Raw genomic sequence first — 18,000 nt, forward strand, 5'->3', positions numbered from 1 at the left:
CCAAAATTTTACTAAACAACTACCAAAAAATTTCGCATTTTGCACAATTTTATTTGCATAGAAAACTTTGTCAAAATTTTATTTCTAAAACAATTTTGTCAAAATTCTATTTCCATAGAAAATTTTGTCAAAATCTTATTTCTGTAGAAAATTTTGTCAAAATTTTATTTCCATAGAAAATTTTATTTTTATAGAAGTTAGGTTAGGTTCGGTGGCAGCCCGATGTATCAGATTCACTTCGACTATTCAGTCCATTGTGATACCACATTGGTGAACTTCTCTCTTACCACTGAGTGCTGCCCGATTCCATTTTAGACTCAATGACAAGGGACCTCCTTTTTATAGCCGAGTCCGAACGGCGTTCCACATTTCAGTGAAACCACTTAGAGAAGTTTTGAAACCCTCAGAAATGTCACCAGCATTACTGAGAGGGGATAAACCACCGCTGAAAACCTTGTGGATGTTTGGTCGAAACTGGGTTTGACCCCACGACCTTGTGTACGCAAGGCGGGCATGCTAACTATTGTACTACGGTGACTCCCATTTCTATAGAAAATTTTGTCAAAATGTTATTTCTATAGAAATTTTATTTCTATAGAAAATTTTGTCATAATTTTATATCTATAGAAAATTTTGTCAAAATTTTATTTCTATAAAAAAATTTGCCAAAAATTTTATTTCTATAGAAAATTTTGTCAAGATTTTATTTCTATAGAAAATTTTGTAAAAATTTCATTTCTATACAAAATTTTGTCAAAATTTTATTTCTATACAAAATTTTGTCAAAATGTTATTTCTATAGAAAATTTTGTCAAAAGTTTATTTCTTTAGAAAATTTTTATTTCTTTAGAAAATATGTCACAATTTTATTTTTATATTTTGTCAAAATTTTATTTCTATAGAAAATTTTGTCAAAATTGTATTTCTATAGAAAAATTTGTAAAAATTTTATTTCTATAGAAAATTTTGTCAAAATTTTATTTCTATAGAAAATTTTATCAAAATCTTATATCCATAGAAAATTTTGTCAAATTTTTATTTCTATAGAAAATTTTGTCAAAATTTTATTTCTGTAGAAAATTTTTTCCAAATTTTATTTCTGTACAAAATGTTGTCAACATTTTATTTCTATACAAAATTTTGTCAAAATTTTATTTCTATACAAAATTTTGTCAAAATTTTATTTCTATACAAATTTTTTTTTAAATTTTATTTCTATACAAAATTTTGCCAAAATTTTATTTCTATACAATTTTTTTTTTTAAATTTTATTTCTATAGAAAATTTTGTAAAATTTCTATTTCTATAGAACATTTTGTCAAAATTTTATTTCTATAGAAAATTTTGTCAAAATTTTATTTCTATAGAAAATTTTGTCAAGATTTTATTTCTATAGAAAATGTTGTCAATATTTAATTTCTATAGGAAATTTTGTCAAAATTTTATTTCTATAGAAAATTTTGTCAAATTCTTATTTCTATAGAAAATTTTGTTAAAATTTTATTTCTATAGAAAATTTTGTCAACAATTTATTTCTATACAAAATTTTGCCAAAATGTTATTTCTATACAAAATTTTGTCAAATTTTTATTTCTATAGAAAATTTTGTCAAAATTTTATTTCTATAGAAAATTTTGTCAAAATGTTATTTCTATACAAAATTTTGTCAAAATTTTATTTCTATAGAAAATTTTGTCAAAATTTTATTTCCATAGAAAATTTTGTTAAAATTTTATTTCCATAGAAAATTCTGTCAAAATTTTGTTTCTATAGAAAAATTTGGCAAAATTTTATTTCTATAGGTAATTTTATCAACATTTTATTTCTATAGAAAATTTTATCAACATTTTATTTATTTATTATTTAACATTTTATTTCTACAGAAAAATTTGTCAAAATTTTATTTCTAAAAAAAAAATTTGTCAACATTTTATTTCTATAAAAAATGTTGAAATTACTGAAGCCAAAAATAATCTATCAAAATTTTTTCATCTTTGTTAATTGTCCGAATTTTATTACGGAAGTAATGGTTGCCACTCGAGCCAAAAATAATCTATCAAGATTTTACCAAACAAAAAATCGCATTTTGCACAATTTTATTTCTATCGAAAATTTTGCAAAATTTTATTTCTATAAAGAATTCTGTTAAAATTTGATTTCTAAAAAAATTTGTCAAAATGTTGTCAAAATTGTATTTCTCTAGAAAATTTAGTCAAAATTTTATTTTTATAGAAAATTATATCAAACTTTTATTTCTATAGAAAATTTGGTCAAGATTTTATTTCTATGAGAAATTTTATCAAAATTGTATTTCTATAGAAAACTTTGTCAAAATTTTATTTTTTATTTCTTTAGAAAAATATGTTGAAATTTTATTTCTATAGAAAATTTAGTCAACATTTTATTTGTTTAGAAAATTTTGTCAAAATTTTATTTCTATAGAAATTTTTATCAAAATTTTATTTCTTTAGAAAATTTTGTCAAAATTTTATTACTATACAAAATTTTGTCGAAATTGTATTTCTATAGAACATTTTGTTTTATTTCTATAGAACATTATATCGGCATTTTATTTCTATAGAAAATTTTGTCAAAATTTTATTTCTATAGAAAATTTTGTTAAAATTTTATTTGCATAAAAATTTTTTTTTAAATTTTATTTCTATAGAAATTTTTTATTTCTTTAGAAAAAAATGTCGAAATTTTATTTCTATAGAAAATTTAGTCAAAATTTTATTTCTTTAGAAAATATTGTCAAAATTTTATTTCTATAGAAATTTTTATCAAAATTTTATTTCAATAGAAATTTTTTTCAAAACGTTGAAAACGTATAGGAAATTTTGTCAAAATTTTCCTTCTTTCTTTCTTTATTGTAATATAAATCCTTCAAGGATTTATATTACAATACCCTGTACCACTACTGTGGTACAGGGTATAATAAGTTTGTGCGTTTGTATGTAACGCCAAGAAATAGTGGTCATAGACCCATCTTTTAGTATACCGATCGGCTTAGAATTAAATTCTGAGTCGATTTACCGATGTCCGTATGTCTGTATATGTAATTTTGTGCACAAAGTACAGCTCGCAATTTCAGTCCGATCGTCCTCGAATTTGTCATAGGGCCGTTTCTTGGGACAGAGACAATCGCGCAAATATTTTATGAATCTCGAAAATCTTGCAAAATATCCGCCAAATCGGTTCAGATTTAGATATAGCTCCCATGTATATCTTTCGTCCGATTTGGACTCATATGACCACAGAGGCCAAAGTTTACTACCGATCTTCGTGAAATTTTGCACAGAGGGTAGAATTGACATTCTACCAATGCTTGGTAAATTTGATTGAAAGCGGTTCAAATTTAGATATAGCTCCCATATATATCTTTCGTCCGATTTGAACTTATATGGCCACAAAAGCCAGAGTTTTGCCGTGATTTGCTTCAAATTTTGCACAAGGGGTACGTTTAATAGTATTGTTAAGTGTGTCAAATTTTGTTAAAATCGGTTCAGATTTAGATATAGCTCACATATATATCTTTCGCCCGATTTGGACTTGTATGGTCTCAAAAGCCAGAGTTTTGTCCTGACTTACTTCAAATTTTGCACAAGCGGTACTTTTAACGATACTATTGTGCCAAATATGTTCAACATCGATTCAGATTTAGATATAGCTCCCATATATATCTTTTGTCCGATTTGAACTTATATGGCCTCAAAATCCAGGGATTTGCTGTGATTTGCTTCAAATTTCGCACAAGGAGTACGTAGTATCGGTAATTGTGCCAAATTTGGTTTAAATCGGTTCAGATTTAGATATGGCGCCCATATATATCTTCCATCCGATTTGCACTCATATGACCAGGGGGGCCAAAGTTATACTCCCATTTACGTGAAATTTCGCATAGACAGCAGAATTATTATTCTAACTATACATGTCAAATTTAGTCAAAATCGGTTCAGATTATATATAGCTCCCATATATACGTACACCAGAGTTGGGGAAATACGGTAGACTGTTACACATTTTAGACCCATTTTCAATGGAAGTTTCCTCCAATTAACTGGATAGCGATTTAAATTTTAATTCTAGAGATTTTGTAGAAGTAAAAAAATGTCGCCTTTATATAGCTTGCAGCAAATGTGAAGTAGTTGAGATGGTAACACAAATTTTGGCCTGCATAGGGGTGAAGGGTATAATATAGTCGGCCCCGCCCGACTAGACTATACTTACTTGTTTATTCCTACCATACATCAAGAATTCTACCAATCTACAAAACTGTAAAAAATCGACCATTTTTGGTAGAATTCTACCTAATTGTGGGAACCGTGATTACTATACGAATATCCTTTCTTTTCCATTTCAGGTCAAATTATGGAAAGATGTGGTGTGTGCTCAGAGAAATCCTATTTGAATCCATGTGCCCATTGTGAGAAGAAGATCTGCGATGATTGTAAAAGTGCTCACATGGACATATTGAGACGTGAAATTACACGCTTCAATTCACAAGTAAGATTTCGAAGCGAAACCCACAACCTCTAGAATTTTCTAACTTCCTCTCCCCTTGCAGATTCGTCGCAGTTTACATCGCCTTCAGGACTCTTTGGCTCTGATTGAGAAGAACATGGTTTGCCTGCAAACAAATTGTGCCAGTACCACTGAGGAAATCGATGAAATCTATCAACGCATCACCAAGGCCATTAAGGATCGTGCCGATCAATTGAAACAAGAGATTGATCGTTACCTTACCACCGAATTGCGTAACTTGAATACCCTCAAGGAAAATCTCGATGGTGAGATCAGCAATATCAATAGCAATTGCGATATTGTCGACAAGTACATGAACGAGACTGTGGAATGGGACGATTGCGAGTTGATGGACACTAAGGAGATCTTTTTGAAAACTGTCGAATTCTTGAGGCACTTCGAATATGAAAATTCCGACTATAGTCGCCGGGTCCGCTTCCTTGTGTCAATTGATCCCAATCAATTGGTCTTGAATTTGGCCACATTTGGTGACTTGAATATAACTCCCCATTCGAATGCTGGTGGTATGTCAGGCAGTTCGCATTTGGCCCCACCTTCGTCGTTGCAACCAGGTCTTATGCGATCCAAGAGTGATCATCGCTTGGCCACGCAATTCCGCCAACAAGAGGAACGTATTGGCTATAATGATGAGCCGGTCCTAGGAGGCCGTAAGTTTGGCGAACGTCCTGTTCGTGTGAACAACAACAACAACGATCGCTATGGTGATAGTACGTCCAGCCGTTATGGTCGCAGTGGTGGTGATTACGACTATGGTGAAAACGACTACGATAACGAACCCTCATCTCGTACCGGAAAGTCACGTTTCCGGTCACGATTTGTGCGTTCGCATCAGAATGATGATTCCGATACCGAAGAGCAAAAGCAACAGCGTCTAGAGGAGAAGAAACTCAAGGACAAGGTGCGCGATGGTGAGGATGCTTCCCGTGGTCAATTGAGTGGTATCATACGTTTGAGTGATTGTGCCCGCGTTATTCAAAGATTGGCCGACATTGGCAAAGAGAAGAAGGAGAAGAAGGTCGACACCTCAGCCCAGGCCGCCATCCAAGCAGCTATCCAGGCCCAGAAGGCATCGATGCAAAGGCCCAAGCAAACTGCCGCTACCCCACCGGCACCACAAAGGCAGGTGAGCGAAGATGATGAAATTAATCGCATTAAGCGTCAGAACAAAAATGCGCCCAGTTCGTCTACATCAGCTACCACGACGCCGACTGCCACGGAACCGGAAAGGCCAACAGTCGATCGTGTGAGTGCATTGAAACGAAATAGCGTTGTTGCCCCAGCGGGCAATAGCGAAGATAGTGATCATTCGCATAATTCATCATCACCTGTGAATAGGACTCCTCCACCAAGGTCAGAGGTGAGTGTGAATGAAACAATTGAAGAAGATAGCAATAATGATGAAGTTGATGGTAATGAAGTAGTAAGCGAAGATGAAGAAGAAGAAGATGAAGAAGAGGAAGAGGAGGAGGAAGAAGAAGATGAGGAGGAGGAAGAAGAGGAAGAAGAGGAAGAAGAGAATAAGGAAGATGATGATGATAAAGATGTAGAGTTAATCCAATCTGATAATGTTGTTAACCAAACCCCTACTCCAGTCATAGAAAAACAAGACTCCAAAGATGAGGATCGCGAAGTTACCACTCCCGTTCCCAGTGTTCAAGAAAATAGGGAAATTAGACCCACTACTGAACCTACTAGAGTTGTGCAGCCTCCTGTTACAAACGAAGAAGAAGAAGAAGATGATGATTTATCTTATGAATATATAGAAGAAGAATATGAAGAAGAAGTTACTGAAGAAGAAGAGACCGAGGGTGAATTCTCCAATGGGGATGAAACGGATGACTGAATTTTGATAGTCTAAAAATTAGTAACACATACATACAGCTAGTCTTAGTTATCGTAAAGAGGTTTTTTAGAATTTTTTTTTTCTTTTCATAGATAATTATTTTTTTCTTCGATTGGGGTAACAATGATGTAGAGAAAGTGAAAGGTTCTTAGATCGTCGAAACGATTAGGATGTTTCCTAAATTGGTTTGATAATTTTGCGAAGCAATTTTTAGATATTCTGAAGCACTATTGCGTACTTGTATTGCGTACTTGTATTGAATGTATGAACCCAACAGCGTTGGGTTCATACATTTACAGCATACAGCGTTGAATCAATATCGAATATTTAGAGAAGAAATGGAAAATTTAATTCCGAATGCTAATAGGTATGTCTTTTTGAGGGAATACCGTGACCAATCACTATATTAGTAGAATATCTCGTGAAGATATTTGCAGTAGTCTATTGCCTACTACAAGTTGGCTGATGTGTAATGCAACAAAGTAAAGTTCTAAATTTTTTTTTTTTCATTTTTTTTATTGTTCAAAAGCAAAAATATCGGAAATAACATCAATTTTAGAATTATTCGATATGGCTACCTTTGGCACGAATTCCCATCTTCAAACGGTGGACAAATCCATAGCATGCTGCACAAAAGTGGCTGTGTGGTATACTGGCTCATTCTCGGCGATGTTCCGTCTAGAGATTATGGACACTTTGGTATTTTTTTTTTGTACCAATCTTACTCTGCAAAATGCTTCAGGTGCAAAAGTCCAACGGTTTGAGATCCGGAGATTTTCATGACCGAATAATGGTCATGAAAATCTCCGATAGAAATGAAACGTTTCTAAGCCGTTCTTGGTTGACGCATGATGAGCGCGTTAGTGCTGTGTTCTATTGGAATGTCCATGGTCTGCTACCTAAATGTTTATCTGCCTAAGACTTTAATTCTGTCTTTAGGATAACATTCTACATTCATTTCGACCTCATGGTCGACGAATACGTGCGGGGAACAACCATCGTGACCCACACCATTACCATAGACAGCGATTGACGTTTCTGGTGGTTAATGGAAGGTGTAAAATTTCACATGATACCTATGACATATCTGCTTACGACCAGCTCACTCTGAAATGATTTCTCTGCGAAAAAAAAACAAATTCGGTAACTGGGCACTTTTGGAGCTTCAATGCTTTTGTCCAAGCCCATGCTCAATATTTTTCAATATGTGTTGCAGCCATTCGACCCCAGGTACAAAAGTCCAACGAAAATTCCATTGGAAAGCCAATTGTATGCGATCGAAATTTTTATCTGCCTAGGTCGTTAATGAATCAAAGTTTTAAATTTTCAGCTGACCTCTTAGGCAAGTAAAGCCGTTTAGTTTTTTTTCTTTCACAAACTGCTCAAACTGAAATGCCTTCTTATAGGAGAAACCCAAATTCAGTAACAGGGCACCGCAAGCTAAGCAACTCTTTGGCTCTTTCCAATTTAATGGTATTGGACCAATGTCATTAAATTCAGTTGCAATCAATCTGCTCCAGTTACAAAAGACCAACGGTCACTTGAGATCAGGAGAGTACGGTGGCCATTGTGTGGCAGAAATGCAGCGAGAAACCTCCTTTTTGAAGCTATTCTTGGTTGACGCGTGCTGAGTCCTATTGGAAAGCCGATGGTCTGCGACCGAAATGTTTATCTGCCTAGGGGTTCAATTTGGTCTAAGCAACTCCTTGGCTCTTTCCAATTTAATGGTATTGGACCAATGCCATTAAACTCAGTTGTAATCAATCTGATCCAGGTACAAAAGGCTAACGGTCACTTGAGATCAGGAGAGTACGGTGGTCATTGTGTGGCAGAAATGCAGCGTGGAACCTCCTTTGTTAAGCTATTCTTGGTTGACGCGTGCTGAGTCCTATTGGAAAGCCGATGGTCTGCGACCGAAATGTTTATGTTATCTGTCTAGGGGTTCCATGTGGTCTTTAGAAAATTGTTCCGCATTTATTTTGACCACCAATCAGCCGTCACTGCGGCCCACACCATTACAGTTTCAGGTGGCCAATCGAAGATTTACATTTTCAACTGACCTTTTCGGCATGTTACCCCTGCTTATTTCTTTTTTTTCCACAAACTGCTTAGTTTGAAAAGGTTTCTCATTGGAGAAAGCCAAATTCGGTAACATACCACTTTCGTGTAGCAAAATAACTCCTTGGCTCTTTCGAGTCTAATTATTTTGGGCATAGGTGAGCTCTTCCACTTGAATGGATTTAGTCCAAGCCGATGCGTGTTCCATCCATTCTCGGGATATGTTCTACTCACGAACAAGTTTCCTACCACTCGGCGTGGATTTCAATCAAATTTGTTTGTCACTTTTCGGATCATTTCGGAGGCAGTTATTTTTTTAAGACCACTTTTTGGGTGCGATGCTTTAGTGCCACTATTGCGGCTTAAAAACGATAGCAACCTGGATGTGGATAGGTTAGGTTAGGCTAGGTGGCAGCCTGATGTATTAGGCACACTTAGACTATTCAGTCCACAGTGTGTTGTATCACACAGTGGTGAACTTCTATCTTATCACTGAGTGCTGCCCGATTCTATGTTAAGCTGAATGACAACAAGGGACCTCCTTTCTATAGCCGAGTCCGAACGGTGTTCCACATTACAGGGAAACCACTTAGAGAACCTTTAAAACCCTCAGAAATGTCACCAGCATTACTGAGGTGAGATAATCCACCGCTGAAGAACTTTTTGGCGATCGGTCGAAGCAGGAATCGAACCCACGACCTTGTCTATGCAAGGCGGGCATGCTGACCATTGCACCAAGGTGGCTTCCAAGTGGAGGTGGATACATTACATATCGGCCACTCTGTAGAAAAAGGAGACTTAACCAGACCAAGCCGAGTTAGGAAACGGGGTTTTGGTACATTTGCCGTCTTATTCATAACACCCCCAGTTTTGAACTGCGAGATGTTTGGGGATATCTGCCACGAAAGTCCCAACCGCATAATTTCCCTCATGGACTCTAGAAGTAGAAGTAGAACAGCCGACTCAATTTAAGAATCTGTGGCGTCATAATACCGACACCAAATGTTCCCAAAGGTGTTTTTACCAACACCAAATTTTCCCAAAGTTGTTTTTTGAAAGCATTTATCCGTCATTCCATTCTGGCATTCGGGGTATAATATGTTTCCCAATTCCTTTGTAACACATCAAAATATCGGCTTTTGACTATATAATTATGTATATTCATGATCAGGGCAAATTTCTACGCCGATATAACCATATTCGGACGTTCGTCTGTCTGTTTGTTATGATCAAGCTACAACCTTCAGTAATGACGCCATCGTACTGAAATTTGGCACAGATTCTTTTATCGTCTATCAGCAGGTCAAGTTCGAAGATGAACTTTATTTTACCAGATTTTAATATAGCTCGACATTCCGAGTTTTTGAACATCTAGACATCCCAACTTGTATTCAATTTGCCTGAAATTCAAAATCTAGAGATATTTCGTGTCTGTAAGAAAGTGTGGCGAATATGATCTGAATCGGTCCCATATATACCGATCTCACGATTTGACTTCTTGAGCGCCTAGAACCCACAATTTTTTATGGAATTCAAAGTCGTTTCTTTAGTCTATAAATATGGTGTCTATCGGTCCATGTTTTGGTATATATGTAAGTAGAGTATGTAACAGGTTGGCTGATAAGTCCCCGGTCTAACAAAGAAAAACACATTTTTTTTTTTTTGTCAAAATTCGTTTTTATTATTCAACATAGTTCCCTACAAGAGCGATACAACAATTATAACGACCTTTCAATTTTTTGATACCATTTTGGTAGTACTCCTTCGGTTTTGCCTCCAAATAGGCCTCAGTTTCGGCGATCACCTCTTCATTGCAGCCAAATTTTTTCCCAGCGAGCATCCTTTTGAGGTTTGAGAACAAGAAGAAGTCGCTGGGGGCCAGATGTGGAGAATGCGGTGGATGGGGAAGCAATTCGAAGCCCAATTCATGAATTTTTCCCTTCGTTCTCAATGACTTGTGGCACGGTTGTTGTTGTTGTTGTTGTAACAGTTTATTGTGATCTCATCCATTTCATGTTATACGCTTGGTACATCAGCTTGTTGGCAGATCAAGGAACTCTGCGACTAAGATGGGGTGTGTCCAGAGTGATCTGGTGGTAAGTCGGGTTGGTTTGGCTGGGCAAGAGAAAAGATGACGCGTGTCGTGTGGCCCTTGGTTGCAAATTGGACAAACGTCAGCTACGCTGCTATCAATCACCGATAAGTAGGAATTGAGGCGGCTGCACTTGCCTGATCTTAATTGGGCCAAAACTACCCTAGTCTGCCGTGGGAGGTCTCTTTCCTCCGGTGCTATGGGCGGTGGTCGGACTCCAAGAACAGGATTAACCTTGTAGCTTCTCACCGCTTCAGCTACAGTATCCTCATGAATCCTGTTCAAACCTGCCTGGTACGCTGCTTGATCTAGAGGCTCTCTTTTATAGCGCTGGATCTCGCGCTCTAGATTATGTATATCAACCCTTACGTTCCTGGGTGGTGGTTGTGTATCCATAAGATGGTGGTTTGGATGATTACTGCGATAACAACCCAGGAGATACTGCTTTGACAACATGTAGTTGTGTCTTCGCACAGGGATGATCTTTGTCTCCACATAAAGGTGATCCAGGGGTGTGCTGCGGAGACACCCAGTCGCAGTTCTAAGAGCAGCGTTCTGGCAGGTTTGTATGTTATTCCACTGCGTATCACTGGTCTGCGGTGTCCACACTGGCGCTGCATAGTTTACCACTGACCGGCCAATTGCCTTATAAGTAGTTAGCAAGGTTTCTTTGTCCGCACCCCAAGTACTGCCGGCTAGTGACTTGAGGACCTTGTTTCTACCACGGAGCTTATTACAAATTGCAGTGGCATGGGCAGATGACCTAAAAAGGCTGTCGAATGTGACCCCAAGAATCTTGGGGTAATTTGTGGTCGGAATTATTACTCCATCGACTCTGATATTCAACTGCCTGCGCACTTCTGCCGTCCATGTAGTAAATAGTGTGGCTGAGGATTTGGTAGGGGATATCCTCAAGTTTCTCGCAGTGAAATAACTGGTAAGATTAGCTATGTGGCACGGTGCTTGGTCTTGGTGGAACAACACTTTTCTCTTCTTCATATGGTGCAGTTTTGCCGCGATTTCGACCTTCAAACGCTCCAATAACGCCATATAATAGTCACTGTTGATGTTTTTTCCCTTCTCAAGATAATCGATAAAAAGTATTCCATGCGCATCCCAAAAAAACAGAGGCCATTACTTTGCCAGCGGACTTTTGAGTCTTTCCACGCTTCGGAGACGGTTCACCGGTCGCTGTCCACTCAGCCGACTGTCGATTGGACTCAGGAGTATAGTGATGGAGCCATGTTTCATCCATTGTCACATATCGACGGAAAAACTCGGGTGTATTACGGGTTAACAGCGGCAAACACCGCTCCGATTCATCAACATGTTGTTGTTTTTGGTCAAATGTGAGCTCGCCCGGCACCCATTTTGCACAGAGCTTCCGCATATCCAAATATTGATGAATGATATGACCAACACATTCCTTTGATATCTTTAAGGCCTCTGCTATCTCGATCAACTTCATTTTACGGTCATTCAAAATAATTTTGTGGATTTTTTGATGTTTTCGTCGGTAACCACCTCTTTCGGGCGTCCACTGCGTTCACCGTCCTCCGTGCTCATTTCACCACGCTTGAATTTGGCATACCAATCAATTATTGTTGATTTCCGTGGGGCAGAGTCCAGAAACTCATTATCAAGCCAAGTTTTTGCTTCCACCGTATTTTTTCCCTTCAGAAAACAGTATTTTATGAAAACACGAAATTCCTTTTTTTCCATTTTTTTCACAATAACAAAAGTTGCTTCACAAAAGACGCTCTATCTCACAAACTAATAGACTTACAGACGTCAAATTTTGACACGAATAATTTGAATGTCGGTACTATATAAAAATAATATGCATTTAATACTAGCGACGCCATCTATGTGTCAGACCGGGGATTTATCAGCCAAACTGTTATCATCAAACCCACCTGATTTTGTATGTAACACGCTTCGACGAAGGGTTTTCAAAGGAAATCATTATATTTGATTCATGGTGGTGGGTATATAAGCTACGGCCCGCCGGACTTTACGGCCCTATATGCTTGGTTTTTTTCAATCCACATTTCTAGGGCTAACTTTGTTGCTGTGCAATCATCTGACCCGATTGATATCGGTGAATATTTGGTTTGGAAGTTGGACAAAAATATAAATTCGTAATTTTTGGTAAACCCAATCGAAATTGTTATTTCCGGTGTACAGAATGTAGGAAAATGTGACTTCATATGACTGAAGGGTGTGTATATGAGTTTCAATTGGAAGAATCCAAAAAAGTTTGAAATGTACCTTTTCTTATCTCTACATCATTGCATGGGGTTCGTATAACCAATAGAATTTTTAATAACCATAGAATACTTAATTTAGTAGATGTGATATATATGACAAAAAATACTAGAGATTTTTTTTAGTTCCAAATGACAATAAAATACCTGATAGAAATTTCCATTAGAAACATTTTTATAGAAAAGCATCCATCGAAAATTTCTCCACTCTCCTCAATGTTAACACAAAACAATATGTGACATCTTCAAAGCCACCCCCCCCCCCCCCCTCTCTCTAACTCTACCTCTTGCTCTTTTTAATCTTATTATATATTTTAGAAAAAAATAAAGCTCCTTTTGAGTTTTAAATGAAAAACAAAAAAAAAAAACAAATATTTTAATGAATAATTTAAATAATAGAAAGCAAATAATACCTAATTTCCTTTGGGATATATGCTCTAAGTGCCTTAGATATTTTTCCTTTGTTGTTGTTTTTTTTTAATATCTTCTGCTAACCTCGTTTCTTTATACAATCTTATAATTTATTTATATTGTGTCCTCTTCTTTGTTTCAATTCACCTCTAGAAAAAGTAATCCTTTTACCTTTCAATGGATTAAGTCCTTTTTTTATTATTTCTATTATTTTGTTGTCGTTTCTTAATATCATCTTTTTTTTGTTGATTTTTCTGTTTGTAATAATTTTTAATTTGAGAGAAAAAACAAAAAAACAAAAACAAATATTAGCTAACCACATGTTAAACGTTGATATCCCCACAAATATTATAACAGTGCTCCCTAACAAACAAAAATTTACTTTTGAATTTGAATTTATTTAGCATTATTTCTTATACTACTCTTTGAAACATATATTTTATTATTATTTTATTTTGTTTTGTTCTCTTTTATAATATCTAAACAAAATCTATTTACATTTAAGCTTAAGTTAGAGAAAAAGAAAAACCTTAGGGTTTTATTTCCTCCATTTTCTACCCAATAAGAGTCTCGTTTTTCTTTTGAAAGATGTAAGATTTATTATTTGCATATGAAAAGGATTTGTTGTGTTGTGCTTTTTTAATTCTTGGTAAATGATTTGTAAACAGTTTTGTGTGATTGAGATTACATTGTGGAAGAAAAGGAAACGGAAATCCCTGATTGATTTCTGTTATTTGCTTTTGCCGGCTTTGCTTGTAAGAGTATCGTGTAATATATCCGTTTTCCTTGTCGTTGTTATTTAGTTAATATATACCCTCTCTCTCTTTCTCTTTCACTCGCTCTGGCTCTCATATATATATATATGTAATGGGTAAAAGAGCACGTTTTAAGCTTTGTGAAATATATGCAAATAATGGCTTTCTTGTTGGATGAAAGTAGAGGAAAATATACCTTTTAGGTCCCCCAACTCGGTTCTTAGTGTATGTGTGTCTGTGTTTATTTTTAACGTTTTTTTTTTTGTGAACATTAAGCCCCCCTTTGAAAAATGTTTTTTTTATCTGTCTTTCTCTCAAAAAGGACATCAGAAGTTTAAATCGTTTTTTTTTTCTGTTTTGTATTTCATCCCAATTAATAATGTTAAAATATTAAGCAAATAAACCAAAGCAAAAAAAAGGAACAAATATGCAAGAAAAATATTTAATAATCCCTTCCTTGAATAATTAGTTTAGTGAATGTTATATTTTGTTAATTGTTGCGTTAGCGAAAACCATCACCACTCTGGTCGAGAATATGAGAATGTCTTTCTTTTTTTTGATAAAGGTTTTTTATGAATATATTTTAAATGTAAAAATGCTTTAAGGTAAAAATGAGATCAAGGCGATAAAAAGGTTTAATATGAAGGCCTTTATTATACGAAAAATGAAATCTAATACAACAATGGACTCTCAAAAAACAAAAATAATAAAAAGTCAAAAAGTCGATTGGTTTGTAGCCATGGTTTACAGGGTCGAACACTAAAGAAGAACACCTCGGTACCCACTAGATTGACCGCAACTTATATGGGGCAAAAAAAATGTCGGAATCTTGTTCGCCTTAACCCCACAAAACGAATCCCTTTCCAGATATTGGGATAGCCAACATTTGAGCCGATTAAACGACGTTAACAACATTTTCAAAATTTCATTTCATTAACAAAATTTTCTATAGACAATAAAATTTTGACAAAATTTTCTATAGAAATAAAATTTTGAGAAAATTTTCTATTGAAATAAAATTTTGACAAAATGTTCTACTGAAATAAAATTTTGACAAAATTTTCAATAGAAATAAAATTTTGAGAAAATTTTCTATAGAAATAAAATTCTGACAAAATTTTCTATTGAAATAAAATTTTGACAACATTTTCTATAGACAATAAAATTTGGACAAAATTTTGCTTTGTGCCAGTTTTGCGGCTTAAAAACGATAGCAACCTGGATATGGATAGGTTAGGTTAGGCTAGGTGGTACCACAGTGATGAACTTCTCTCTTATCACTGAGTGCTGCCCGATTTCATGTTAAGCTCAATGACAACAAGGGACCTCCTTTCTATAGCCGAGTCCGAACGGCGTTCCACATTGTAGTGAAACCACTTAGAGAAGCTGTGATACCCTCAGAAATGTCACCAGCATTACTGAGGAGGGATAATTCACCGCTGAAAAACTTTTTGGTGTTCGGTCGAAGCAGGAATCGAACCCACGACCTTGTCTATGCAAGGCGGGCATGTTAACCATTGCACCACGGTGGCTTCCAAGTGGAGGTGGATACATTACATATCGGCCACTCTGTAGAAAAAGGAGACTTAACCGGACCAAGCCGAGTTAGGAAACGGGGTCTTGGTACATTTGCCGTCTTATTCATGACACCTCCAGTTTTGCACTGCGAGATTTTTGAGGATATCTGCCAAGAAAGTCCCAACCCCATAATTTCCATCATGGACTTTAGAAGTAGAAGTAGAACAGCCAACTCAATTTAAGAATCTGTGGCGTCATAATACCGACACCAAATGTTCCCAAAGGTGTTTTTTGAAAGCATTTATCCGTCATTCCATTCGGGCATTCAGGGTATAATATGTTTGCCTATGTAACACATCAAAATATCGGGTATTGACTATATAATTATGTATATTCATGATCAGGGGTAATTTCTACACCGATATAACCATGTTCGGACGTTCGTCTGTCTGTTTGTTATGCAAGTTTTCTACCAAGCTACAACCTTCAGTAATGACGCCATCGTATTGAAATTTGACACAGATTCTTTTGTCATCTATCAGCAGGTCAAGTTCGAAGATGAACTTTATTGTTCCAGATTTGAATATAGCTCGATATCCCGGCTTTTTGAACATCTAGACATCCCAACTTGTATTCAATTTGCCTGAAATTCAAAATCTAGAAATATTTCGTGTCTGTAAGTAAGTGTGGCGAATATGATGTGAATCGGTCCCATATATACCGATCTCACGATTTTCTATTGAAATAAAATTTTGACAAAATTTTCTATAGACAATAAAATTTTGACAAAATTTTCTACTGAAATAAAATTTTTACGAAATTTTCTATAGAAATAAAATTTTGAGAAAATTTTCTATTGAAATAAATTTTTGACAAAATTTTCTATAGAAAATAAAATTTTGAAAATTTTTCTACTGAAATAAAATTTTGACAAAATTTTCTATAGAAATAAAATTTTGAGAAAATTTTCTATAGACAATAAAATTTTGACAAAATTTTGACAAAATTCTCTATAGAAAAAATTTTCCACAAAAATAAAATTTAGAACAAATTTTCTATAGAAATAAAATTTTTACAAAAATTTCTATAGAAATAAAATTATGAGAAAACTTTCTATTGAAATAAAATTTTGAAAAAATTCTCTATAGAAATAAAATTGTGACAAATTTTTCTATAAAAATAAAATTTTGACAAAATATTCCGTAAAAATAAAATTTAGACAAAACTTTCCGTAGAAATAAAATTTAGACAAAATTTTCTATAGAAATAAAATTTTGACAAAATTTTCGATAGAAATAAAATTTTAAGAAAATTTTCTATAGAAATAAAATTTTGATAAAATTTTCTATAGAAATAAAATTTTGACAAAATTTTCTATAGAAATAAAATTTTGACAAAATTTTCTACAAAAATAAAATTTTGATAAAATTTGCCATAGAAATAAAATTGTTAACAATTTTTTTATTGAAATTAAATTTTGAAAACATTTTCTATAGAAATAAAATTTTGACAAAATTTTCTATAGAAATAAAAATTTGAAAAAAATTTCCGGAGAAATGAAATGTTGACAAAATTTTCTATAGAAATAAAATTTTGACATAATTCTCTATAGAAATAAAGTTGTGACAAATTTTTCTATAGAAATAAAATTTTGACAAAATTTTCTATTGAAATACAATTTTGAAAAATTTTCTATAGAAATAAAATTTTGACAAAATTCTCTATAGAAATAAAGTTTTGACCAAATTTTCTATTGAAATAAAATTTTGACAAAATTTTCTATAGAAAATAAAATTTTGACAAAATTTTCTACTGAAATAAAATTTTGACAAAATTTTCTACTGAAATAAAATTTTGACAAAATTTTCTATTGAAAAAAAAATTGAAAATATTTTCCACAGAAATAAAATTTTGACAAAAATTTTCTATAGAAATAAATTTTTGACAAAATTTTCTATAGAAATAAAATTTTGACAAAATTTTCTATAGAAATAAAATTTTGAGAAAATTTTCTATAGAAATAAAATTTTGACAAAATTTTCCGTAGAAATAAAATTTAGACAAAATTTTCCGTAGAAATAAAATTTAGACAAAATTTTCTATTGAAATAAAATTTTGGCAAAATTTTCTATAGAAAATAAAATTTTGAAAAATGTTCTACTGAAATAAAATGTTGACAAAATTTTCTATAGAAATAAAATTTTGAGAAAATTTTCTATATAAATAAAATTTTGAGAAAATTTTCTATAGAAATAAAATTTTGACAAAATTCTCTATAGAAATAAAATTGTGACAAATTTTTCTATAGAAATAAAATTTTGACCGAATTTTCTATAGAAATAAAATTTTGACAAAATTTTGTATAGAAATAAAATTTTGACAAAATTTTCTATAGAAATAAAATTTTAAGAAAATTTTCTACAGAAATAAAACTTTGACAAAATTTTCTATAGAAATAAAATTTTGGAAAAATTTTCTATTGAAATAAAATTTTTACAAAATTTTCAATAG

The 18,000-nt window shown here is 33.7% G+C and overlaps 1 protein-coding gene across 10 annotated transcripts in view; it reads left to right on the forward strand.

The window, feature by feature from the left end:
* The window catches only part of tn (tripartite motif containing protein thin), a 267,388-nt gene that overhangs the window by 160,273 nt on the left and 89,115 nt on the right, over nucleotides 1–18,000 (forward strand). For 7 of the 10 annotated variants that reach the window (XM_075311498.1, XM_075311489.1, XM_075311496.1 and 4 more), the window contains 2 exons: nucleotides 4,364–4,506; nucleotides 4,568–5,902. In XM_075311498.1, coding sequence (XP_075167613.1) covers nucleotides 4,364–4,506; nucleotides 4,568–5,902 — 1,478 coding nt within the window. The remainder of the gene's footprint in view (nucleotides 1–4,363; nucleotides 4,507–4,567; nucleotides 5,903–18,000) is intronic. The other 3 variants (XM_075311494.1, XM_075311495.1, XM_075311497.1) reach the window with 2 other exon arrangements.

The sequence above is a fragment of the Haematobia irritans genome, chromosome 5 (genome assembly GCF_050003625.1).
Source record: "Haematobia irritans isolate KBUSLIRL chromosome 5, ASM5000362v1, whole genome shotgun sequence".
NCBI lineage: Eukaryota > Metazoa > Arthropoda > Insecta > Diptera > Muscidae > Haematobia > Haematobia irritans.